This window comes from Varanus komodoensis, unplaced genomic scaffold (genome assembly GCF_004798865.1).
Source record: "Varanus komodoensis strain SLA01 unplaced genomic scaffold, ASM479886v1 scaffold2, whole genome shotgun sequence".
Classification (NCBI taxonomy): Eukaryota; Metazoa; Chordata; class Lepidosauria; order Squamata; family Varanidae; genus Varanus; species Varanus komodoensis.
The window spans coordinates 4,507,666-4,532,169 of record NW_025335568.1 but is presented as its reverse complement, the minus strand read 5'-3'; the positions used below and the strand labels follow the sequence as shown (position 1 = coordinate 4,532,169).

At 50.8% G+C, this 24,504-nt stretch overlaps 1 protein-coding gene across 2 annotated transcripts; it reads right to left on the bottom strand.

Moving 5' to 3' along the window:
* Positions 1–1,928: 1,928 nt before the first annotated feature.
* On the bottom strand, positions 1,929–23,083 carry MAVS (mitochondrial antiviral signaling protein). 2 transcript variants are annotated; one of them, XM_044428343.1, is made up of 7 exons: positions 23,000–23,083; positions 18,719–18,845; positions 15,478–15,652; positions 8,614–8,867; positions 7,483–8,122; positions 5,938–6,035; positions 1,929–4,019 (listed from the first exon to the last, which is right to left on the bottom strand). In XM_044428343.1, the coding sequence occupies exons 2-7, from the start codon at positions 18,830–18,832 to the stop codon at positions 3,303–3,305; spliced, it is 1,998 nt and encodes a 665-aa protein (XP_044284278.1). In that variant the 5' UTR covers positions 18,833–18,845; positions 23,000–23,083; the 3' UTR covers positions 1,929–3,302. The 2 variants fall into 2 exon arrangements, with proteins under 2 accessions (XP_044284278.1, XP_044284279.1); XM_044428344.1 differs by lacking the exon at positions 23,000–23,083 and having other exon boundaries at positions 7,483–7,827; positions 7,930–8,122; positions 18,719–22,538.
* Between the last annotated feature and the right edge of the window lie 1,421 nt (positions 23,084–24,504).

Here is a 24,504-nt window from a genome sequence, read left to right as displayed (position 1 = left end):
AGTAACTGGTGTAGTTCTTTCAGGACTGGTGTTATATGGCTGCTCTAGAGTATGAGTCACCAACCAAGCGGCCTGATTCTGCACAAGTTGCAATTGCCAGACCGTCTTCAAGGGTAGCCTCACCCAGAGCGCATTACAATAATCTGTTTTGGAGGTTACCAGACATGGCTAACGATCCACAGGTTCCCCATCTAGGTAGGGTTGGAGCCGGAAAATCTGTCGCAGCTGCATAAAGGCACTCCTGGACACAGAGTCCATCTGATCCTCCAGGGACAGACTGGGGTCCAAGAGCACCCCCCAGACTGCAAACCCTGCCCTTTGTGGGGGGTGACCCCATCCTGGACAAAGTAATGTTCTCCTAACCTATCAGAGGTCCCCCCCTACCAATAGTACCTCCGTCTCACCAGGATTAACCCTGTTGATTGACCCTCATCCAGTCCAGTATTGAGCCCAGACCCTGGCTCAGGACAGCAACAGCCTCACCTGGATTAGAGGTAGAGCGGATTATCATCAGCAGCATCCTGCTGACTCCTCAGCCCAAACCTCTGAATGACCCCTCCCAGGAGTTTTGTGTAGATATTAAACAGCATGGGGGACGGTACAGAGCTCCGAGGAACCCCATGCCGCAACTTACTGTTTAAATTAAATTAAATTGTTAAATTATTTGCATTTATAGGATTTTAAATTTTTAGCCGAGATGCACCGGAGGTTTTTAAATAAATTTTTTATTGTTATATTGTTATTTATTTTGTTTCTGTTGTGAGCCGCCCCGAGGCTTCGTTGCGATGGGGGCAGCATAAAAATGTTTTAAACAAATAAACAAACAAACTGCCATGGGGCAGAGCGACTGTGCTTCCTTTGACCAAAGGGTGTTCGACCTGTTCTAGATGGGGCTTACAATCCCCGAACGAGCAGGTTCATAGCCAGCGGGAGCTCCTGGATCCATCTGTGTCATTTCAAGCTCAGGTGGCACCGATGGGTCTAAGTGCCTTCTATCAGCTTTGGCTGGTGGCCCAGCTGCATCCCTACCTGGCCAGGGAGAGCCTGGCTTCGATAGTCTATGCTCTGGTAATTGCCAAGATTAGATTACTGCAGTGCATTCTATGTGGGGCTGCCCTTGAAGACAGTTCGGAAGCTGCAGCTGATGCAGAATGAGGCAGTCAGATGAATAACCAGGACCCACAGGTCCAAACACGCAAGGCCAGTTCTAGCCCATCTGCACTGGATGCCTGGATGCTTCTGGGCCCAATCCAAGGTGCTGGTTTGATGCTCTGAAGCCCTGCATGGCTTGGGACTGCAGTACCGGTGGAAGCAGTGTTCCAACCCCAATCTAACTGGACACGATGCTCAAGGTGGTATCTAAATGCTTTATATAAATAGCAAATACACCTGGGGTCTTCCTCCAAATGCCAACCCCTTGAGATGCTCGGAGGAGGCAACTAAGGGGAAGGCCCACTGGGGCAGCCCCCCCATCTTTGGAAAAACCTCCCTGCTGCGGCCCATCTGGCGCCAGATTTGCCATCTTTTCTGCACCAGGTTACGACAGCCCTGTATGCAGAGGCTTTTAATTATCTCCTTGGTCATCCAGGGGCCCGAGATGATTATCCCGATAGTTCTTGTTGGGTCTTTGTATTTTTACTGTATTTTAAAGCTGTTTTAACTCATTGTTTTCTCCCATTAGTGTTGCATTCTACGTATCTATATTATCTACGTATCTACATCAGCCCTCTTTCCACATTTTTTATCCTTTGCTGTTCCAGAAGGCGGCTTTGCGTCCTTCCCTGGTATTCTCTTAGTTCATGCTGAATGTACGTGATTTTAGCCAAGCGCATGAGTGCCTCATGTTCCCTGCCTTGCAATACTTTTGCTTCCATGTGCTGAGGAGACGTGTGAATGTTAAGGTGGGAGCGTGAAGTCGCCAAACACAGTTTTGGCCAATCATGTTTTTATTTTTGTAAAAGCAAGTACAGAGGGCTAAATCAGTGTGCAGATGAGGCAGGCAGGTTTTGGCAGGAAGAATGATACAATCTCATCATGTTTTTTAAAGAAAGCCTTGATAATAAAGTAAGAATGGCAACAATATGCAATCGCAAGGACTTCTACAATGACTTATTAAGCCTGGATTTTGCATACTTGGATTTAACTCGTTGCCCTTCTTTGACTTTGATTTGTTTTAGAATTCTTGTCATTCTTGTGAGGCCTTGGGTGTTTTTCAAGAAATGGAAAGGCAGATTGCAAAATTTTGCAATAAATAAAGAACAAACACCTATACAGACAACAAACAGAGCCCATGGTCTTACAACTTCCCCAACCCACTGCCTATCAGGGGTGTTGGACTTCAGTGTCCATCATCCTTAGGAAGCACTATTGGCAAGCACCAGGCTGAGGAAGCATGCTTCATCTGATTACAGAAAAAAACACGAGTGTTTCCAGGAATTCCAGCAGCAATTTCTTCTTTCAAAATTGAAGAAGAAATTCTAATTTTGTGGGCACTTCAGCAACGGCCTTCAGAATCAGCCCTTTCTTCTTAAATGTTAAAAAATAGGCTCCTGGGATTCTATGAAGGCTGAAGAGGGGTAAAGGAAGGTCAGGAGAAAGCTTAAAGACCCAACGGCTCCCTATTCAGGAACTCTCTGTACAAGACATTTTACGAAGCTTTGGTCAGAGATCAGGCAAAACCTAGAAGCCTAAAAGTAACTATGACCAGGGGTACAGGGAACGCCCATTCACAGAGAGGAGCTAAGCCCTGCACAGCCCAGCCCAGGAAGCCCAGACTACCATGTTAAGAGCAGGGCATCTCGGGGAAGCTCCACTGACTTGCCCAGCTCTGCTCCAGAAGGGCTAGCTCGCATTCACTTCCAGTTGCCCTAGAATGGACTCGCTCGTGGACTTGCTTCTGGTACAGATCACAAGTTCCTGGGCAGAACGTGTGCTCAGCGGGCACCCCGGCCCTTAACGCTCAGCATATGCTGGCCTGTTTGTGCCGCTATTTTGCAGCTGGCTGCAGGTGCTGAACCTCAGGGTTGCAGCAACAATAAAGGAAGTCTCACAAGTCAGCCTACCATGGACTAAAGGAGGCGCGCATTAAGGCAACTGGCAAGTGCAAAAGGGTGGTCGACTGCTGTGAGCGTTCCACAGCCTCTGTGGGAGGACATACACGAAAAGACAGCGACGCTCATTCCATTTCTTTTAAAAAACGGCATCCCGTAAGGCGTTGGGGGGCAAAGAAGGCGTCCTAACACTCAGGCGGGCACGAGATTTATGACTGATGTTGTGCTGGCTGGAACCCGTGGGCCATGCCGCTATTCCTTCTTGTACAGGGCAAAAGCCACCACAGCCACAGCCGCCAGGACAAAACTAGCGAGGAGCAAGGAGCGGTTGCTCGAAGGCCCTGAAACTGCCGCATCGTTCTTGTCTGGGAGGGGATTCTCAGAATTTTCAGGGCGGGAAGGAAGACTTCTGATGGGTGGGAGTCTAGTCGCCGTGTCAGAGAAGGCATCCGGAGATCGGCTCCTGTGGGTGTGACGCAGAGGAAGGCCGGGAGGTGTGCTAGTGAGATCGGGGCTGGGCTTCTCCTCCACGTGGAAGCCGTAGCTTCTGATGGAGCTGTCGGCCTGCTGGCAGCCAGGAGGAGACACATCGTCCGCTCTGTATGACACCTCTCTTCCCGAAAGGGGACCTACAGCTGGGCCGGGAAGCAGCTCTTCAGGCTGGCCGTCTTGGTTGAGATCACTCGCAGGAAAGGTGTTGTTTTCGAAAGTGAACGTGCTTAAGAGAAGCCTGGATGAGGTGCCCGAGTATGGAGGACTTGGCCCTCGGTCACTCATCAGATGGGCAGTGAGTTCCTCCCCAGCCCCACACGGGAGTGAAGTCAGCACGCCAGGCTTGCAGGGTGCCTGGGCATCATCACTGCTATAGAAGACACGGCCATCGGTGGCAAAGCGACGGACAGGACTCGGGTTCTCCTCCGGATTCCTACTTCTCCAGCCCGGGGCATTCGGAAGCCAAGAGTCAGGCACCTATGGGAGCGAAGAGGTCAGTTCAGCCTTTCAAACGAGGAAGGATGTTTCCAAATGAAGAACTCAGCTAGCTGGGTATGATCTGGGGGGCAGGGAGACCCGGGCAGCCAAAGCTAGACCCAGCCATGCAATATGCGAGGCCGCCTCCGAAAGCCTGGGAAGCCACCGTCCCGCTCGCATCTGTCTCCTCACACCCAGTTCTGGACTCTGCGCTTAAGGAGGACCCAGGTAACCTGGGATGAGTTCAGGGAAGAGCGATGAAGGTGAAGAGGGGACTACGTGAAGGCGCTGCTTAGCCCCGTGAAGGAAGCAGCACAGCGAGATGATGGACTTTCTAAGGTCTTCAGAGCAGTGCTGAGGAGCCCCCTTCCGCCCAAGGCCCAAATTCAATTTCAGAGCCGCTCGCAGCAGCCATGTTGCAGGGGTGGGGGGTGGGGGCACAGGCAAAGGAGGCGGGGCCAACCCCCCCACACACACACACACATATAGTAGTTAAAGGCTCTTGCTGCCAGGATGTAACCCTTAAGGCAGGCATTTCAGCCTTTCAGAATGGGGGGAAATGGCAACATGCCACGGTTCTGGTGTGGGGTGGGGTGGGGTGGCTTCTTGGGGGATCCTGGGACCCCATGCCCTGGCATGAGGTCTCCTTCCCCTTCTCTATGGGCTGCCATGTACAGGACAGCTACAGCCTGTTCTCTACTGCCCAGGACCACAGGGGGCAACAGATCTCGGTGACAGGAAGCCTGATTTTAGCTGAACATCAGAGAAACTTCCTATGGGTCAGGCCATGGAACCGGCAGCCTTGCGAGGCGGTGCACTCTCTGTAGCTGCAGGTATTTAAGTAGTGACCGGACAGCCATCCATAAGGGATAGCTTAAGCTGCATTGTTGCATGAAGTGGGGGTGTGGGGGCTTGGTTGCCTACATGGCCCCTTCCGCTCTGAGATTCTATAACATGTAAGGTCACCCCAGCTGTCCATCTGTGTCTGTGTTTTCAAGCTGTGTAGGCCTCTTTTTGGAAAGCACCCTTAAATGGAATACGTTTCCCTACGCTGTGAGGCAGGTGGGGCTGAGGGCCCCTTGTCTGGCCCAAACCCAGCCAGCAAACTTCATGGTGAGGTTGGTACCCAAACTCAGGTCTCCACAGTTCAACACGCAAACCCTAGAGCACTCCGGACCACTAACGGGGCCAAAGACAAGAGTGATGTAAGAACCCCCTTCTCTCCCTTGGGCTCCCTTTGATCATGCATTCATTCTCGGTCTCTCTCTTGCCCTCATGTCCCTCTCTCTCTCTCCAGCTCACACGCACAGACGGCCACCAAATGCCTCCATGCATTCCGCCGTGTTCCCACCTAATCCACCGTCACGCTCTAACCAACACAGGTGTTAAGCTCTTTTATCCTCACTAGCACGGCAAGGGACAGGGGAAGCTTAATTCTACTATCCTGCCTATTTTAAAATCATTTATGATCATTATTATGGGAGCGATTGCAATTACATTTAAATGGAGCCATAAAATCGTAAAGACCTCGTAACTGCATGCTCGCTTGAGGGGAAGCAGCATTTCCAGCAGCTGGGAGCAGAACTCCCTTTTTGCGGAACGTGTACGCACGCATGCATCTGCAGGCATGTGGCTCCTGCTTGGCCCTCAACACACACCTTGTATTGCTGCTGAGAGCAGGAAAAGGAAAGCCAGCAGGAGGAAGACAAACCTGGGCAATGCCAGCAGAGCAGAGCAAAAAGCAAAAAGCAAAGCGCCCTCCCGCACTGCTCCCGGCGTCGCATGCTGTGGGCAGACGGTGCCAGAAGCACACGGCCCGAGGCTGCTCCCTAAGTCCTCACTTTGCAGTGAATCAACGCCGGTCCCCCGCAGCTTCAACACAGCCGCGCACCTCCAGAGCTGACAGACTGCCGCTTACCTGTGCGGGCTGAGGGGCCGTGGCCGTGCGCTCTGGCCTGCTCAGAGGCAGCGGTTCCTCTTGAAGAGGCTTGGCGTTACCCGGAGCGGCGGCAAGTCCTGGAAGGGAGCAAGGCGGAATCACATCAGTGGAAGGAACTGGCTGAAGGCAAAAGCTGACGCCTAAAAAGATGGTGCTGCACACCGAGAAAACGCTCCTTTCCCAACGGGCTAAGCAGAAGGCGAGCATGAACAGAGGTTTAAACCTTTCCACCCAGGGCACTGCGATGGAGACAAAATTGCCGCGCTGCGTTCTCGATCGAGCTGCGGAGCTGTCGGGAAAGCGTGTGTGCTCCTGAGTGGGTGGAAGCAGGTGATGCGTGGGTGAAAATATGCGGGCGGCACGTGCCGGCAGCCACCCTGCCCACCGCTGGCACGCGGGTTCTGACCCCCCGAGCCGCGTGCCCCATGCCCGATTCAACGGAAGGGGCGACGGGGCTCTGCGTGTGCAGAATGGTGACCCAGGCAGGAGGACGCCAGATGCGGCCGTCCGAATGGGTGAGCTCCAGGACCGCGGAGAAGGGGTCTTGCGCCTGCTCGCCATGCTGAAGCTCCCAGCTTCAGCCCTGGTCATTTCGAGGCGAAGGGCTCGGGGAGCAGGGCACTGCAGACTCCTCCCTGCTGCTCGGAGCCGCTGCCAACCCGAGCAGGCAACACCGCAGTCAACGGACAAACGGTGTGAGCAGTGGTGAGGCGGCCTCCTGCACACCGAGGCTCGTCTCCATCATGATTCGGTTACGAACCCAAGAAAAGTCCTGCCGCCTGGGAAGCCCAGTGTCGTTTGCCCCAACAGGAATGCCACAGCCCCGCTCTGCCCGTGCTCCCGGCCAACCAATCACTAACTAACTACATGTCTTGGGCAGAACAAGCCGGCTTAAAAAAGCCACACACACACACACACACACACACAATGGGCTCTGAGGCTGGAAAAAGTGCAGAGAAGGGCAATGGAAATGATCAGGGGCTGGAGCTGTTTCCCTTGTGAGAAGCGGCTACAACACCCAGGACTGTTCAACGCAGAAAAAACACGAGTAAAGGGAGACACGATGGAGGTGTTTAAAACACTGCCTGGGTGGAGGCAGTGGGGAAGACATTCTTTCCCTCTTCCATAACATTTGAACCCGGGTCACCCCATGAAGCTGATGGGTGGGAGGTTCAGGACAGATCAGGGAAAGCTCTTCACACAGTGCGTAGTTAAACTGCAGAATCTGCCCCGGGAAGTGGGGGTGGTGGCCAACTGGATGGCTTTCAAAGGGGAGGGGGCTACCGGTGGCCACCAGCCTTGCTGGCCGTGTGCTCCCTCCTCCACCGGAAGTGCCATGCCTGCATATTCCCAGTTCCTGAGGGGCCTGGGCAGGAGGAGGTCTTGCACCAACCTGCTGAGGGGCCCTGTGGGCAGCTGGTTTGCCCCCGTGTGAACGGTGCCCTGGACCGGAGGGACCCTTGGCCTGATGCACCAGAGCTTTGCTTGTGCTCGTGCGTTCTCGTGAGAATGACGCACGCTTACCCCTTCTCCGGGGAGTCCCAGGCACACTGCCTGCTGGGTCAGCGGCAGGCGTTTCATTGCAATCCCTCAGTGCACTCTGCCTGCTCCGTTCCTGCGGGCTCAGCCGTCCTTCCAGTCCTTTATCGCATCGTCTTGGCGGGTGCAAGGTGTGTCCTGTACCTGCCGCATTCGCCAACGGGTCCTCGCCCGGATACCCACGTGGGGCTTGGCTCTTCTCTTGCTGCAGCGACGCACTGGCCTGCGGCTCACCTGGACGGCTCGGCACAACCGGACTGCTGTCAGAAGAGACATAGTAAGTCTCCTCCGGCTGATTACTGGAAACCCTGGGTCTTGGAGCAGCGACCCCTGCCAAAGAGACACCGTTATGTGCCAAGCGCTTCGCGTTCCCAAAATACCCGTTCTCGACACAAACAGGCTGTTGTGGGCGGCCATCCCATCTCTGTGTACCAGAATTTGAGGCTACTGGCTTGGGAACTGCTCCAGCCTTCTCTCCAAGGTGATCTTCAGGCAGAGTCTCAGGTGGCACACTTGCCACTGAGGCAGGCTGGGAATCCGTCGGTTTCGCCTCTGCAGTTCTCGGCTTAGGTGCTGATGGTGTGCACCTGTTGGAGGGTTCTGTTTTCCTGGCACTGTCTGTCACCTAAAAAGAATGCAATTGGAATGAGAGAAAGAACTCTTTCCTTCCATCGGTCCTGGACAGGGAAAGACACAAACTGGAAAAGGTTGCATAATACTTTAACATCTTAAAGTGAAGACAGGCAATGTCAAATATGTCTTTGGAATCATTCAAAACCATCTCCTCATAGAAGCTTGTGCTGAGGCTCAGTTAGGGCAGCTGGCCAAACAAAGCACTAGCATAAGTTTCTTACAGGCTCAACACAGTTGACTGGTCACAGCACAGTATATTTCTTGATGGGGGAGAACAGTTGGGAATGCGCAAATCTCCCTTGATTTTGCCCATCACTTCCCAAACTCTTACTACTCAGCCACAGTTAGTCCAATGCCAAAAGAAGTCGTGGCACTTCAGAGGCATTAAAATTGTAAGGATAGGCTTGACTCGATCTTTCAAGTTTTGAGCAGACAAACCCAAAGCTGGGTGGGGAGGGGGTGGGAAGCAACCAATCAACCCACCTTAGGTTTTATCTCAATTTCACTCTTCCGGTATGCAAGGGAAGATTCCTGAACGGGATACTGGTAATCATCCATACTGTCAGCAGCTGCGTTTGTGGTGGAGGATACCTGTGGAGCATTTACAGGTAATGGTGCAGGAGCTGAGGCTTCCTGGGGGCTTGGCATGCCGCGTGGTGGAGGAGGAGGAGGAGGCGGCGCAGGTTCACCCGAAGAGGGCAAGCTGGAGGGCCCTGCACTGGGCCTGCTGTGAGGCACTGGAAAAGGAAGGCACAGGCATGCAGCTGTTAATTTCCAAGGGTGAGGATGGGTGGGAAGCCCATCACTGGGGGACTGTAGTACATGCTCCCGCGTTCAGTCCCTGGCGTCTCCAGGTAGGGCTGGAGGAACTCCTGTCTGAAACCGTGGAAAGGTACTGCTGCCAGTCACTGTTGACAATATGGGGCTCGAAGGGCCCAGGAGCTTAACTGGGATAAGGCAAGTTCCAAACAAGAGACAAAGCAAGCGACAGTACATCCTCAGACTGGGAATGGGAAATGCAACGCTCGGAGAATTCTGGCACAGCCTCCCGCAAGCTGGTACGCTCCAGATGCTGTGGATTTCCACTTCCCTCAGTCTGGCCAGCCTAGCGCATGAAGAATGCCAGTTGTCATTGTCCGTAACATCTAGAGGGCATCAGATTGAGGAAGGCTGTTTGAACAGCAAGGACAGGATGACCCAACCCGGGACATTTTATTCCGCAGCTAAACCGGCTGTCCCAGTTCTTGTTCTTGTCACTGAGCAAGTCTAGGCACTGCTCTCGGTCGCCGGTCTCACGCCGAATCTGGTGGGCGGTGTGCCCATGTGGCTGAGCGGAGAGTGCTGCAGGGAAGCGCCTCTCCATCTGCCACAGCGGATTCACCCCGCTTGTGCCTGGCTGACACGGAGACCTTACAGGTCATGATCGGTGGCCTCCGTCAACAGGCCTTGGCTCTTGTCCCTGTCCCAGTCCATGCCTTCCAGAGCTGTGCGGGTGCTTCTCCCCTTTGGTTAGGGGTGGGGCGCATGTGGGCTGAGGAAGGTGATGTCCCAGTGGGGTGGCAGCTCCCCCTTCCCCGGAGCATGAGGCCACTGGCCAAACCTTGCAGCACCGGCACTTCAGTGCCACGAGATGGTGCTGACTTAGCCCGGAAGTTCCTCCCTCCACTGGACTAAAATCAAACTAAGCAGCTGCCTCCCATTTTACTTCTGTCCCTTGAGCCTGAAGTCCTACCAGGACATGCAAAAGGGGCCCCGCTGTCCTGAGAGGCGAGTTTATGTTGGCACTCGCAAGCCGGGGCAGAGGAAGCGTGCCGGGCCCCAAAGTCTATGATACTTGGGACGTTAACCTTCAGTTTGGCAACTTCAAAATGCAGATCCCTGTCCCTCATCAATCTTTCCAAACCACTGGTCACACTGGCCCTGAAAAACCCAAGCACAGGCTGGTAACAGGAAACAAGAAACAGAAAAAAACCCAAAGGTGGCACCCACCAGACTGCAAAGTCCCAAAACCCCCGATTAGGGTAATTTTTCGAGGAACCTACACCTACTTCAGCAACACTGCTTCCTTTAGGAGGGGTTCTGGCCCAGGCTGACAGAACGGGCTGGCTTCAGGCTGATTTGACAGAAGCCTCTTGTAAATTCTTTTTTTTTCTTTTAAACTTAGGGAATGTGCCTAGAAACTGGCGCTTCACGCTGCAGGTAGTTACAGCAGGGGTGGGCAAGCTCGATACCCCGAGGGCTGCACGAAACAGCGGGCTGACAGTTGGTGGCCGCACTCCAGGCCCAGCGGCAGGGCTGTCTGAACGCACGGGCCGGATGGGCCCTTGCCCGTGGGCCCCATACTCACCTGTGTATGTTAACCCTTCAATGCACCTTGTATCACATATGATACATACCGATCAGAGGTGTACAGTTACTTCACTAGTTGCCAATTTAAGTTCTTTTCTGCTTTGTATCATTCCTGATACACACCGGCACTGGGAGTCGTTGTCGCAGGGGCCCCAGCACCCTGCTTTGCCCGGGGCCCATAATGCTGTTACGACGGCCCTGCCCAGCGGGTCTTCTCCTTTCCTCTCCCCCACACACAAAGCTGCGCAAAGGTAAGTGCGGCTGCCTCCTGCCCCGCTCTGTCTCTCTCATGCAGACACGCAGCAGAGCCTCCCACTTCGCTCCCTTCCCCGGGGGATCAGGGATCGCAGCCATTTCCTCCATGGTTAGGGAAAGCTTTCCTCTCCCTGCGAGGAGGAGAGGTTGTTGCTTGAAATAGTTGCATCACTGAGAGGGAAACCACGGAGCTTGGCTGGCCAGAGTGTTCCCCTTTCTTTCTTCTCCTTCAGGAACCATGGAACATGGCCAGCTAGAGAGGCAGAGAACACTCTAGCCCGCCATACTCCATGATTTGCCCCTTAATGATGCTCTTCTTCAGGGAGGGCCTGCCAAGCTCAGCGGGCTACAAGGGCAAAGCGCCCATTCCATGCTCAGAGTAAGGAAGAGTTAAGAGGAGGAGGTGTGAGCAGTGCGTCTGAATGGTGGTGAGGGGGCTGGCTAGGCCACCCCTGGGCCACAGGCGGCCCACGCATCACCTACCCAGCTCGCAGCAGTGGTCCTGATGCCAACTGCATTACTAGCAGCCTCTGTGTATTTGTATCCATGAACTTCCCTGTACGTTTCCCATGCCATTTTCTGCTTCCTCACTAATTTGTGGGTTGCACAAGGGGGCCCAGCAGGGCTGCCTGTCACCAGAGAAGCCAATCCGCCGTGACAAAACCAGGAAGAGAAGACCAAGCAAGCATGGAATCAGTGGCAGTGAGCGCAGGGAGTGAGCGATTTCCTCGGGAGAGGCAAGGTGCAAAATTACTCCTAACCCTTCCTCAGACTTACGCACATATAGAGCTGCATTCGCCCCCCCCCCCAAATCGGGGGAAGGCAACCTGTGGGCCTCGAGATGTTTGTTTGTTTGTTTATTTATTCGGAGAACTTATATGCCGCCCCATTCGCATAAGCCTCGGGGCGGCTTCCAAACATAAACATAATTGATACAATTACATAAAATATTGGAGACATTCTGGCAAGAAATTATTAAAATCAATAAATAAAGTTAACAATTAAAATAACATTTAAATAAAAAGGTCTTGGCCCGGCGCTGGAAAGCAAATAACGACGGTGCCAGGCGGACCTCTCTGGGGAGCGCATTCCACAGATGGGGTGCCACCGCAGAGAAGGCCCTCCTCCGGGTACTCACCCTCCTAATGTCCTTCACGGAGGGCTCCCGGAGGAGGGCCTCTGCCGCTGATCTCAAGGGGCGGGAGGGCACGTATGGACGCAAGCGCTCCTTTAGGTAACCAGGTCCCAAGCCGTTGAGGGCTTTATAGGTAATAACCAGCACCTTGAATTGGGCCCGATAATGGCATGCACCTTCCATCAGTCCCAGCCAGAATCACCATTCAGTGATGGAAGTCCGGCAACAGCTGCAGGGCCACTGAACAATCCCAGAGTTAGCAATGCGAGGGACTGTGCTCACGTCATTTCTTTTACTCCCGAGTAGGAGGCCCATCTGCAATACTCTGCAGATCTTGTCCTGTGCTCCTGGGAAATCCCTTCCCCACAGGCCTCCCCCTTGATGGCTTATCCTTGACCCTAGTTATTGTGTTCGGATTTCTAGCAGTCGGGGCGGGGGGGGGGGGGACTACCGACCCAGCCAGGGAGCTATGACGGCATCTCAGCAAGCTTCATGGGAAACTGGCGTGAGTTCCAATGAGAAGTCAACACTGTTGTCTGCTGAAAAAGGTCAATGGGCAGGGGGAAGCAAAGCCCTGGACGAGAAAGGGAGAACGCCGGTGTTGCGGCTGGTCCAAGCTAGCCTCAAAGGCCCGATCTCCATTTTCCCCTTGAAGCCCAGCAAAATGGAGGCTGCTCTGGAAAACTAGTCCTACTGGGAGCTACTGCGGGCAAGTCCTGCTCAAAGTAATCTCTTATCACTTGAGAAGGTCAAGCTACTTTGGACGGAACCCTCCCAGAGAGAGATTTTCCCATGAAGAAATTGGATGGATAGAGGAAACTATACTTTAGGTCAATGAATAGGAGCAGACAAGAGTTCTTACCATGTTCAGTACAGCGGTTCATCTTTATGTATAAAGGCCATACTCATGAGCACTTCAGCAACTCCTCCACTGTTGATGGAATGAATTGGTTCTTTTCATCAAACTAAATCTACCATAGCTGCTTATCCATGACTTTTTAGATGCACTTAAATGGGTGTTCAGTCCACGAGACAGGAGGGGAATAGGGAACTGGAGTGCTTTATACAGCTTGATCTGTAGAAAGTGGCTTTCAGGTCTATACACGCCATTTCTCTAGGTTTACGACTGAGGAGGCTTCTACCATTCACGAAGGCACATGCCAGGGGCTTGCTCCGAAGCCGGCCACCTCTGCCAGACACTGGAGAAGTCCTGGTAACCTAACCTGATGTGGTGCCTTAGGTTGGCCTCTTTCAAGATGGAACTTACTTTCCACGTCATTTTGTCCTTGATAAATCTGAGATAATTGTGGATGTGCACGAACTTTTAAGGGATACTTCTGTGATGTGGGGATTAATCCAGAGTGGGATCAACCCTGTTATGGGATTAACACCCTGCTGTGCTCACACAGCATTGTCTTAACTGGACTGCACAGCCTGTTCATCGGCAACCGAGAACAGCACGTTGGCTTATGCTATTGGCGTAAGAAGCCCTACGCAAGACAGGACCCGGACTCCTGGCAGACCTTCTTCTGTTACAGGTACGAAGCAACATTTAAGGTGGCTTCTGGTCATTGTGAAGTTAACAGGATGATGATACTTGGTGGATACTTTCTCCATAGCACTGCCCACCCTTTGGAAAACGCCCTCAGGCACTTCTGGAGGCAGAAAACGTGGCATATTTCAAATGCCTCCAAACTTCTCCATGCAGGCTTCCCCTGGCTCATCATTAATCATGCTGCTTCACTTTTTTGTTACAGCTCATGTATTGCTCTACGTTCTCTTAATTGAATTTTAATACTCTATTTTAATTGCTTTTAAATGTGACTGTAATTGCCTAGCACTTTTAATCTGTTTAAACAGCGCACAAATACTGCACGTGAGAAACAAACGGAGAGCAAATGGGGACATGGAGAGGTTTCACTCCTGCAAAGACCCTTGTACTTCAAGCCCTGAAGAATCCATCCAAAGATCTCCCTGCTCTTGCTGCATTTCGACGTATCTCATTCCGTGATCAGTTTCATCTGGGTGTTTATTTAGATATATGGATGCTTCATATTAATAGTAGCTCATCTATTTGAAACTGCAAGGTCTAAGCTTTTTTTCCCCTCCCTTTAAGCACTTAATCGTGTTGTAAATAGGTGTGGAGAAAGATATGCTTTTCTGGGCACGTGCTTTGCGTTGGTCGCTTGATTCCCCCTCCCTGTGTGCTTTATTGCAATTGTTCTGGCAGCGGGACCACGTCCTCCACTGCACGCAATGCAGCGGGCCAGCCTCGTGGGTGTGCGGCCGGCTGCCTGGCAGGCCACTCCCTTCTTCAGCGCCTCGCCGCGGTCTCCACGCTTCTGCTACCTGAGGCGACGGACTCATTCTGCTTAATGGTGGGGCCGGTCCTGTCTCCAGAGGATCCTGAGGCATGTCATGTCGGGAGAGGACAGCCTTTAAGGCACCTCAGGTGCAATCTGTGTCCTTGCAGAGCTTGTCTCTCTCTCTGCCCTTTAGAGTTAAGCAGAAAAATGGCCTTCTAATCAACTGGTTTTTATTACATTCTGCTGTGAGCGAGCAAAGCTGGCCGGAGGTTACCGATTCAAGGATACACAAGCATCAGTGACCATGTTTGCTTTTGACAGAATCCATGCATTCCTGCAATCCAGCCCACTGGAAAGTTTCAGGCTCGTTAAAATTAACTCATCCCCCCTCCCCAATAGCCAGTATCTCAAAAACCGAACCCTCGAGGCAGTTCCTTGCTTCTCAGAGCCAACCAGTCACTCACTCCTCACTATTAGACCTCCCTCCTTGACAGCTCAACTTAACTGACCTCTCCTCCTCCTCCTCCTCCTCCATGGATTCAAGAGCACTTCTGTCCTTCCTCATCTCTGTAAGCCTCCCACAGACTTTTTTAGTAATTGGGACGACATACAAAAACCTTAAATAAACAAAATAACAAATATCTGCTCCTTCTCTCCTTGACTTTTTGTTCTCCACTTCCCCCACTTCCCCCTCCACTTCCTCCATTTCATCTGAGCTGGAATTGATTCTCATATCCTTCTCAGCCCCCCTGCAGAGCTCCTGGGCCTTCTCTACAGTTCTCTCAAGAGAACAACATCAGCTCTTTGGAATTACTTCCTAACCAGAACCACCCAAGGTAACCCAGCCACTGTGGAGAACAGCTGCAGAAGAAGCGTCAGAATTGATGCCGGAATTGATGCTGCTCCAGAACAGCGATTCCCAAAGGGGAAGGTACCACCACCCTGGGGCCACTGGGAAGATCCGGGGGGATAGTCATTACATTTTAAATTTGCAGTGGAGCAACAGACCTAATACAAAGAGAGAGGTTTGGGGGCACCAGGGTTGCTGCCCAAGAGGAAAGGGGGCAGCAGCTCGAAAAAGTCTGGGAGCCACGGTTCTACCACCTCTGCAAGGGGGCTACCACTCGGGAGCTCAGGCTGCTGAATCTTCGTCAGCCAAACACGCAACGGCAGGCCAACCCAGCGGTGGCTCCAAAGAGCACTTTTCCACGCCTGCGGAAAGCACGTTCAAAGGCTTCTAGGCGCTGGGCCCTGCATTCTCCTGAGAAGGACCCACTTGCCAAAGAAGGGAGGGGAGCTTACAGGACCGGTAGGAGTCATAAACACTCTGGATGTCCTCCGCGAGGTCTCCCAGGTTGTCTTCTCTGAGGCCGTCTATCAGGAGCGTCACCCAGCCTTCTCGGGACTGCAGGTGTTGAAAGAAGTCCCACACGGTCACATCGTTCCCCTCGCGGGCCACGCGCGCTCTTAACTGTTGCTACAAACGGAGGAACAGGCAGATGCAGGCATCAGGGACGGCAGAGAGAACAGCTGCAAGGAAGCCCCCGTCATGGTTGAATTCCCAGCGTTCGGTGGACACTGACACGCAGCAGAGCCCCATGCAGTGCCAGCATCCCCAAGACCTGAGCCTGGAGGCCAGCAGGACATTTGCAGAGCTTCGGGAACAGGAGAGGCAGTGTGGTGTAGTGGTTAAGAGCATGGGACTGGGACTCAGACGATGTGGGTTCTAGTCCCTGCTCAGCCATGGAGCCACCTGGGTGACTCTGGGCCAGTCACAGACTCTCAGCCCAACCTACCTCACAGGGTTGTTGTTGTGGGGATAAAATGGAGGAGAATGATGTAAGCTGCCTTGAGCCCTTTGTCGGAAAAGGGCAGGATATAAATTGATAAAATAAATAAATAAAATAAATAAAGGTGGCAACAGCTCAGGAAAAGCCAACTTTGGGAGGCGCCCACTCGTCGGCACCCCTCAAGTCCCCAGCTCTCTTCGGAGCCCTGCGTTATGCAAAGCTGTTTCGCAACTCTTCCAAGATAAGCCGCACACACAGAAAGAGCCTTCGCCGGTTCAGTCCAGCGCTGCCTACTCCAGCCTCCTGAACCCGGCACTCACCAGATGTCGGGCTACAACTCCCACCACCCCCAGCCAGCATGACCAAATGGCAGGGTGGGGAAAAGCAATTAAAGAAAATAAGTTGGATGCTTCAAAATAACATGCTCTTTGAGGGAATATCTATCTACAGGTAGCTGTCTAGTTAAGATGCATTATACATTATTATTATTATTATTATTATTATTATTATTACATTTTTATACTGCCCATAGCCAAAGCTCTCTAGGCAGTTGACAGCAATAATCATAGAATCATACACTCAGGTCACCCATCCCACTTCTGCCCAGGCCTGACCCTGCTTAGCTTCCAAGATTAGGCAGGATCATGCACTTCAGGCTACATGGAAGCTGATACATTATACATTATACATGATAGTCCAAAGGTTATTCATCATGCAATTGGGCAGCGTACCTGCTGGCCAGAACCAGTGTTCGTGAGCGAGCAGCTGCCCAGGCCCAATTCAAAGTCCTCACAGCAGCATGCAGATCCCACAATGGCTTGGGGCCAGGTCGTCTACCCGAGGGAGCATCTTTCTCCATAGGGAGCAACCCATTCACTGTGGGTCCTCACCCGAAGCCCTCCTCCGTGGTCCTTCCCTTAACCAAGTGAGCGGGGAGATAGCGAGGAGGAGGCTATTTCAAGTACAGCACCCCAACTCTGGAATTCAATGCCACTGGCGGTCCGGCCACTGCCTACTCTGTCGGCTTTTAGGTGCCAACTTAGGACACTTTCGTTCTATTATTTTAATAGGTGAATTCTTGGTTTTAATGTTGTTTTTAAGATTTTACACTATTAAATGCTGCTGCCTTCATGTTTTAAAATGCTAAATATTGATATAAATTAATTTTAATTGGTCTCTATTTTATTTTTGGAGCCTTATGTAATACTCTTTATTATTTTTATCTTGCTTAAATTAATTTTGGTAGTTTATTTATGGATTTTAGTTGTTCTTTTCTGTAAATGTGAGCTGTTGTGTTGTATATTGCACTGTTTATTATGTTGTATATGATTTTTTATCATGATGTAAGCTGCCCAGAGAGCCTATGGCTAGTGGGGCAGCATATAAATGGAATAAATAAAAAGGATTAGTTTCTAATTATGTAGCGTGAGGCTCTGTATTCGTGCAATTAAAAAGTTGTTTAAACTTTTTGATAAATGAATTCCATTAATCCATTCACAAGGCATGCTCTTTCAGAAGTTTCTGTAAGAATATTGGGCAGTTTTTCTACCTAGAAGGTATTATCACAAATGCTTGGATTTTACAGTTCTCAAAACTGAATCTGTGTTTGCAAAGATCACATGCCTCCTCCTTCACAGCAAAAATGTTACAAAATGAACAAACCGAGGTGAGTTAATATGGAGTTGAGTTAATCCCACTGTTCCTTTGCAGATCTGTATACACAGAATCAACCCCTTACTTCTTAAGTGCTAACTTTCAAAACAATCAATGAACAAAAGATGGTTGGGAGGAGAACAGATCTGCACAGAAAGCGAAGTGTGAGCAGGAAGTGGCAGGCAGTAAAACTGAAAGGGAAACCTTCTGAGCAAGATACTCCCCATGTCTTTACATCTTTTTGTGTATAGCCTGAGATTTCTCGTAATATTCTTTCCCGGGAGAAGAAAACCTGTAGTGGCAGCAGGCTGTAAAAGAGACCCAATTTGGGAATATTTTAATGAAGTTCCTCTACCTATGAGTAAGGCTGGCATGTGTGCAAATTAGGTAGAAAACCATGATTTAAATTCAGCCCTACTAACTAATGATTTAAATCAATTTAATATCAACTTTAAAGTGACTTAAATTTGCAGTCCAGCATATCACAAAAGATACCCTGGCAAAAATTGGCCTAGAGCAGTGGTGGCGAACCTACGGCACATGTGCCACAACGGGCGCACAGAGCCCTCTCTGTCGGCACGCAAGCCGAGTCGCCCCAGCATCCGAGCATCGGATCACAGAGCACACAGGGGCCATGCGCATGCTCGGAAAGGAGTAGCGGCGCCAGGCGATGACGTCACAAGCCACGACTGAGTATTTATTTTTATTTATTTAGCAAACTTATATGCCGCCTCATTTGCCTAAGCCTCGGGGCAGCTTACAAATAAATAAATATAATTATTTATATTTATATATATATTTATATATATATTTACCCGCGACTTGTCCAAGCTTTCGCATGGCCGGTCAGTGCACTGCCAAGGATATATAAATATTTATATATTTATGAGTTGTTTTTTGTAAACTAAAACCTCAGGTTTCAGGTTTTATTGCAGTGTTGGCACCTTGCGATACACAAGTGGGTTTTGGTTGCAGTTTGGGCACTCGGTCTCTAAAAGGTTCGCCATTGCTGGCCTCGAGGGATCTCCCTGGGCACACACTCAGCAATAGCTCCTTCAATCCTACACACCAGCCCAGAAAACACTTTCCCAAATAGTTACCCGGTCCATTTCGGTGAAGCAGCGCAGATGTAGCATCTGATCCACACGGATGCGATGAAACTTGCGCAAGTTACTATTAATATATTTTTTCACCTGATCCTCAGCGAAACCCATCTTCGGTTACTGACTGGAACAATGGGAGAAAGAAGCTGTTACTCTCCCATGAACATGGTGATCCAAACCCAAATTTGCAATGCACGTGGAAAAGGAAATGCAACGCTGAAGAAGCTGCATTTCTGTGTCCCTTAACATGAAGTCAGGAGGGGAACCTGTCTTATTTAATTATTTTGTAACATTTCCAAACTGCACATTCATCCTCACAGGATCCTGGGTGCTGCAGATGAAAGTATTAAATCAAACACAACGTAACAGCAAGAAAGATGTATAAATTATTTTGTTATAAATTGTTACAAAACAGAAAATGTGTAATGACACAGCTTTAAATAGATATGGCATAAACTGAACGTCAAGAGAGGTGGACCAAATATCCACACAAAGTGCCAGTTCAAACACTGCCAAGTGTTGTTAGGTCCTCAGCCCGTTGCATCATAGCAGATTGTGCGATCCTCAGAAGCATGTCAACACTGGTCAACACTACGTTGCAGTATCAGTCTTTCAGCTGTGTAAACGGCAAGAAATTCATTTGCATGGGCTCTGCATTCACTTCCAGGAAGCAGGTAAAGAACTGAAGAGGCTATATTCAAGAGTATTCCAATACAAGGGTCAGGATTAGAGGCAACTTCAGGGCTCCACCTTCTGGCCAAAGGCCAGAACAACAGCGCTGGCAGTTGCAGGATGGGCCCCACAGCTTGCTGCAGCGATCAGGGCCCTCACGAGCATCACCTGGAAGCCCTGAGGGAGGGATGCGCAGTCGAAGAACCGGCTCTTCCTTCCAGAAGCTGCTCAACAGTGATGGCTTTCTAACTCGCTGTGGTGCTGTGCAAAACCTTGGTTGTGGAATCCGCACTCTGGACCGACACCCGATCTCGCTCCTGGACCCTGCTGCCAATCCTTGGCTGCTGTTCCTGCCTCTGGGCCTTGCTTCCACTCCTGTTTCTGCTCCAAAAGTACCCTCTCCTTGTGCTGACTTTCTGGCTCTTGATTCCTGCTTTGTGCTTACCTAATACCAGTTTGGGATTTGGACTGGACTTTGGTTACTACTCGGGATTACGGTGTGGAGTCCTGGTGTTCGTAAGTTTAACCTGCTGCCACACCTTGGACTCTGACGACAAGGTTTATGTTCAACAACCGCCTTCAAATGGGGCTGTATATAAATATTAAGAGACGTTTTAAAATACAAATGAATAAGGTTGGAGCAAGCATTGGTTGTGTTACATCAGAGGATTCCTGAGACAAAGAAAGCCCAGTCATAATTACACACAGGTGTCGTGGCTGCAGATTACTGCCCTCCATTAGAAGAGGAGGAGCCAGGATCTTTGGGGTACCCCCTGTGGTTCCCCAAGAGCGGGAGCCAGAGGCAGAAGGAATCCATCCCATGGAAAGGATGAAGAGCTCATAGCTGCGGCTTCGGCAAAAGTCCAAACAGTCTGAAGGGGGGGGGGGATTTCCACAAAACTGCAGGCTGACTTAATTAGTCAGCTGTGCCAAGTTAGAGCTGGATTCAATGTTGTTCAGGCAGAATGCTGCAAACAACATTCTTGGACTTTGTTGATCTAACCGATATCTAGATTCCTGGCCTGTTTGTGGGACCTTCTTTCGGACACCCCCAGCTGACTTGAGCTTTGGACATGCATTAGCCATACGGCCTTGACCCTCGGACTGAAACCTACCATTCTTGAGAAGGTAATCTGGGGCTTGATGCATTCAAGCTCCTGCCCGTGAGCACACCGGGCTTAATCACCAGCAATTAACTCACCTTGCACAGACCCTTATTAAAGGGGCATGTGACATCCCATGGCCACAAGCAAGTGGGATAAGGCATATCCTGAAAGTTGCAGGCGCTTCAGACCCATAATAAAGCAGCAGTCCACGGTTAGGCCCAATGGGCAACCGATTCCATCCCTGCTTAAAACACTACGTATCATATTTATTCACAATCAACAGGTAGCGATAAACATGGATCATGCATCGAAAGAACCAACTGGTTTCAGTATGTGCTTCCAAGAGCAAGGGAGCTTCTGAAACTGCACAGGCAATGAGGCCAACCTTAGATTTCAACGAGTATCATGACTGCAACACCGGCCAGGGCGACTTATTTTATATTGTTATTTTTGCATTTTAACTTAATGTTTGTATTTTTTTAATTTAATGTTATAATTATTTTTTAACTTAACGTTGTAAGCCGCCCTGAGGCTTCGGCGAATGGGGCGGCATAAAAATGTTTTAATCAATAAAATAATAAATCAATAAACACCGTTGCTGAGCTGCTCTACATTCCAGGCTGCGGCTTCCTTGATGGCGTCCAGCCATCTCATATTCGGCCTCCCCTCCTCCTCCTGCCTTCAACTTCCCCCAGCATGACTGTCTCCTCCAGGGAGTCTTGCCTTCTTATGATACATCCATGGGACAACCTCAGTGTTGTCATCTTGGCTCTGGCTTGATTTGTTCTCGGTCCCACTTGTTTCTCTAGTGGTCCAGAATATTTGCTAAGCTCTCCTGCAGCACCATGTTTTGACTGCATCAATCTTCTTCCAGTCAGCTTTCTTCACTGTCCGGCTTTCACACCCATCCACAGTGACTGATCTTGGCCTTGGTATCCCGTGAAACAACCTTACCCTTGATTATCTTTTCTAGTTTCTTCATGGCTGCCCTTGCACACTTCAGTCATCTTTGAATTTCTGGGCTGCAGTGTCCCTTTGGATTGAGGACTGAGCCAAGGTATGTGAAATCTTGTTGACAGTAAAGTTCTGTATGTCTTCTGTAGTCATGATTTTTGTTTTCTTGATATTCAGCCTCAGTCCTGCTTTTACACTTTCTCAATCCAAAAAAAGGGCTAGATATAGGATAAAGGCTTCTTCTAAAGGAAGCATTGACAAACCCAACTGAAAAACAGAGTCTGAAAACAACACCTTCCTATGCACAACACAACACAACACACACAACTCCAGTCTGGTTTTGGGTCAGACTTGCACTTGCCATCTGCTTTCTATTGCAAACTTTAAGAAGAGAAACTAAAACTGAGATTACTGTTTGTTTCAAGTTCCTCAGGGAAGTGTCTCATGACTTCTCTTCAGCTGATATGGAAATCAGACATATCTGTATAAAATTATTGTTATTGTTTGCAACTACTTGGAACTAATTTGTAATAGCAAAGCACCAGTGGACTGGTATGTGCACAATGAAAAACAGCAAAGGAAGAAAAAGAGCTGGACGTTTGAACATCCTGAGGAGTATACTAAAAATGCATCAAGATGAGGAAGCATTTAGCAAAATATAGACACTGTCCTGAAAGCATTCAAGTCACATACAGGGTGAAGGTACTGCAAAGAAGTGGTGGAATTCATTATTTAGAGCCTTGGAAAAAAATCTGGAAAATTTTCCATTCTAATTTTTCCCCTCATCACCGTTTGCTACCCGTACTACACAAATCAGAATAAAACTATAACCGACAAAGTAAAACTTTGATCTTACTGGTTAATTATTCAACTCATATTTAACGTCCTGCAAACCGTTATAAATTTGCAGAGAGACTCAAGTTGCAATTTGGGTCATGCAAAGTCCTTGCATTAATTTCAACTTAGAGATACTGGTTGCATTTCATCATCCGGCCCGTGTAACAGCTTGACCGGCCTCCCATTCAATGGCACAAGAGTCCACGGTACGCTCATTAATTCCGAAGAGCTATTCAGCACCTCATCACCGAGAGAAATAATAGTCAAGAGCCGGGGACTGAGTGGCCCTCGGCGAGCCCGAGAATTGCAACTCTGACTGGGCGTGGCCTGGGCCAACGCACATATCCGGTTATAGGCGTAACTCGCAAGGCCGCCCTGATCCGGAGGCGGCTTGCGGGCGACGTAACAACTCTCGTAACGGCGCCCTAGGTGCTGCGCAGGCCTTGCGTTGCGCAGGAGCGAGCGCCCCTTCGGCTCCCAGGGAGCCCGCAGGCCCCTTTCGTGCCAAGGGGGGCAAGCGCGCCCGCGAACCGGCGCCCCTCCGCCCCCATTCTGCAGCGCGACGGGGCCGGCAGGCCGCAGGGAATCCCCGCGCGCGGCCCAGGCCCGACTCGCGCCCGGCGGAAGAGGCCAGAGGGGGCTCCCGAGCGCGTCCCGCACGCAGCCCGCCGCCTCCGCGGCCCCGCGGGGTCGCCGCGCCTCCGCTCACCTGGTCGCGACGCGCGCGGGCTTCCCGGCAGCGAAGGGGCGGCACGTCTGCGGCGGAGCGTCGCGTGCCCGCCCGGGGAACGTTCTCAGCCCGCCCCCGCGCGCTCCCCATTGGCTGCCTCGCTGCCGCTCCGGCCGGGTAGAACGTTGGGGAGCCGGGCGCGGCGCGGGGCGGGGCGACCTTCCCCGGCCGGGTGCTGCGCTGCGCTGCGCTGCGGGGGCCAGGGCGCGGGGGCTCCTCGCGCACGGGTTGCGCGTGCTTTGCGCTCGGCAGCAAGACGGAGATCCGCCTCATCACCCTCCGTGAGCTTGGCTTCCGGGGAAACGGCGGCAGGAAGGCTTGGCGTCTGAGTTAGCCTCCCCTCGTGCCTTGACGGATGTTTGCTTTTCTTACTCGCGAGGAAGGAGCCGCAAGATTGGAGCCGTCGGCTGCCATCCGCTGCAGGTTTAGAAGTGGCAGTTATACGCGAAGGCTTGCGTGGCTTTTGCCCACGTAGGCCCCTCGAGCGGGTTCTCACGGCGCAACGACCCTTCTGTCCCTCTCCGATTAGCTACCGTAGTCCTAGCTGGAGAAGTCTCTGATCGTCCCCAGGCGGAAGAGCACAGACACGTCTTGCAAAAGGCGGCTGTACTGCCTCGAAAGACGTTTTCCAAAATAACAAATTAAAATCTGTGTTCATTCCTAATACCTTTATTAGGAAAAACAGCGAAGAGTCTGGGAAGAGTGCAAAGGTTTCGCTGCAAAGAGTGACCCCTCTGGAAATGGCTGCAACAGGAGTCCCTCACGGAGGGTGCACGCCTTCTATCTAGTTCTTTATTATTATTATTATTATTATTATTATTATTGTTGTTGTTGTTGTTGTTGTTGTTGTTGTTGTTGTTGTTGTTGTTATTATTATAACATTTCTATGCCGCCCCTTGCCGAAACCTCGGGGCGGCTTACAACATGATAAAATACATTGAAATACAATAGTACATAATAAATTACCATTAAATATAAAAATACAAAAAATACATTGATTTACAAATACAAAATTAAAATTATCAGTATAAAATAAAAATATAGGAGGAGAAAGAGAAGGAAGAAGAAGTTGCCCAGGCCAGATCATATGTTTTAACAATTGAAATGATGTTTAAATAAAAAGGTCTTTACCTGGCGCCGAAAAACCAGTAACGACGGTGCCAGGCGGACCTCTTTGGGGAGTGAATTCCATAGGTTGGGCGCCACCGCAGAGAAAGCCCTCCTCCGGGTACTTACTCTCCTAATTTCTTTCATGGAGGGTTCCCGGAGAAGGGACTCTCCCGCAGATCTCAAAGGGCGGTCGGGCATATACGGACGTAAGCGCTCGTTCAGGTAGCCAGGACCCAAGCCATTTAGGGCTTTGTAGGTCATAATCAACACCTTGAATTGGGCCCGGGCTTCAATGGGAAGCCAGTGAAGCTGATGGAGGACTGGAGTCATGTGAGCATAACGCCCCGTCCCCGTCAGCAACCTGGCAGCTCTAT

Bases quoted from the DNA above. Each gene is read 5' to 3' on its own strand.
- MAVS (XM_044428343.1), bottom strand. From the start codon at position 18,832: ATGGGTTTCGCTGAGGATCAGGTGAAAAAATATATTAATAGTAACTTG. The intron at 8,123-8,613 runs GTGGGTTGATTG...CATTCTTTTTAG, and splicing joins AAATTGAGATAAAACCTAAG to GTGACAGACAGTGCCAGGAA. The intron at 6,036-7,482 runs GTAAGCGTGCGT...GCTCCCTTCCAG, and splicing joins TGGGACTCCCCGGAGAAGGG to GACTTGCCGCCGCTCCGGGT.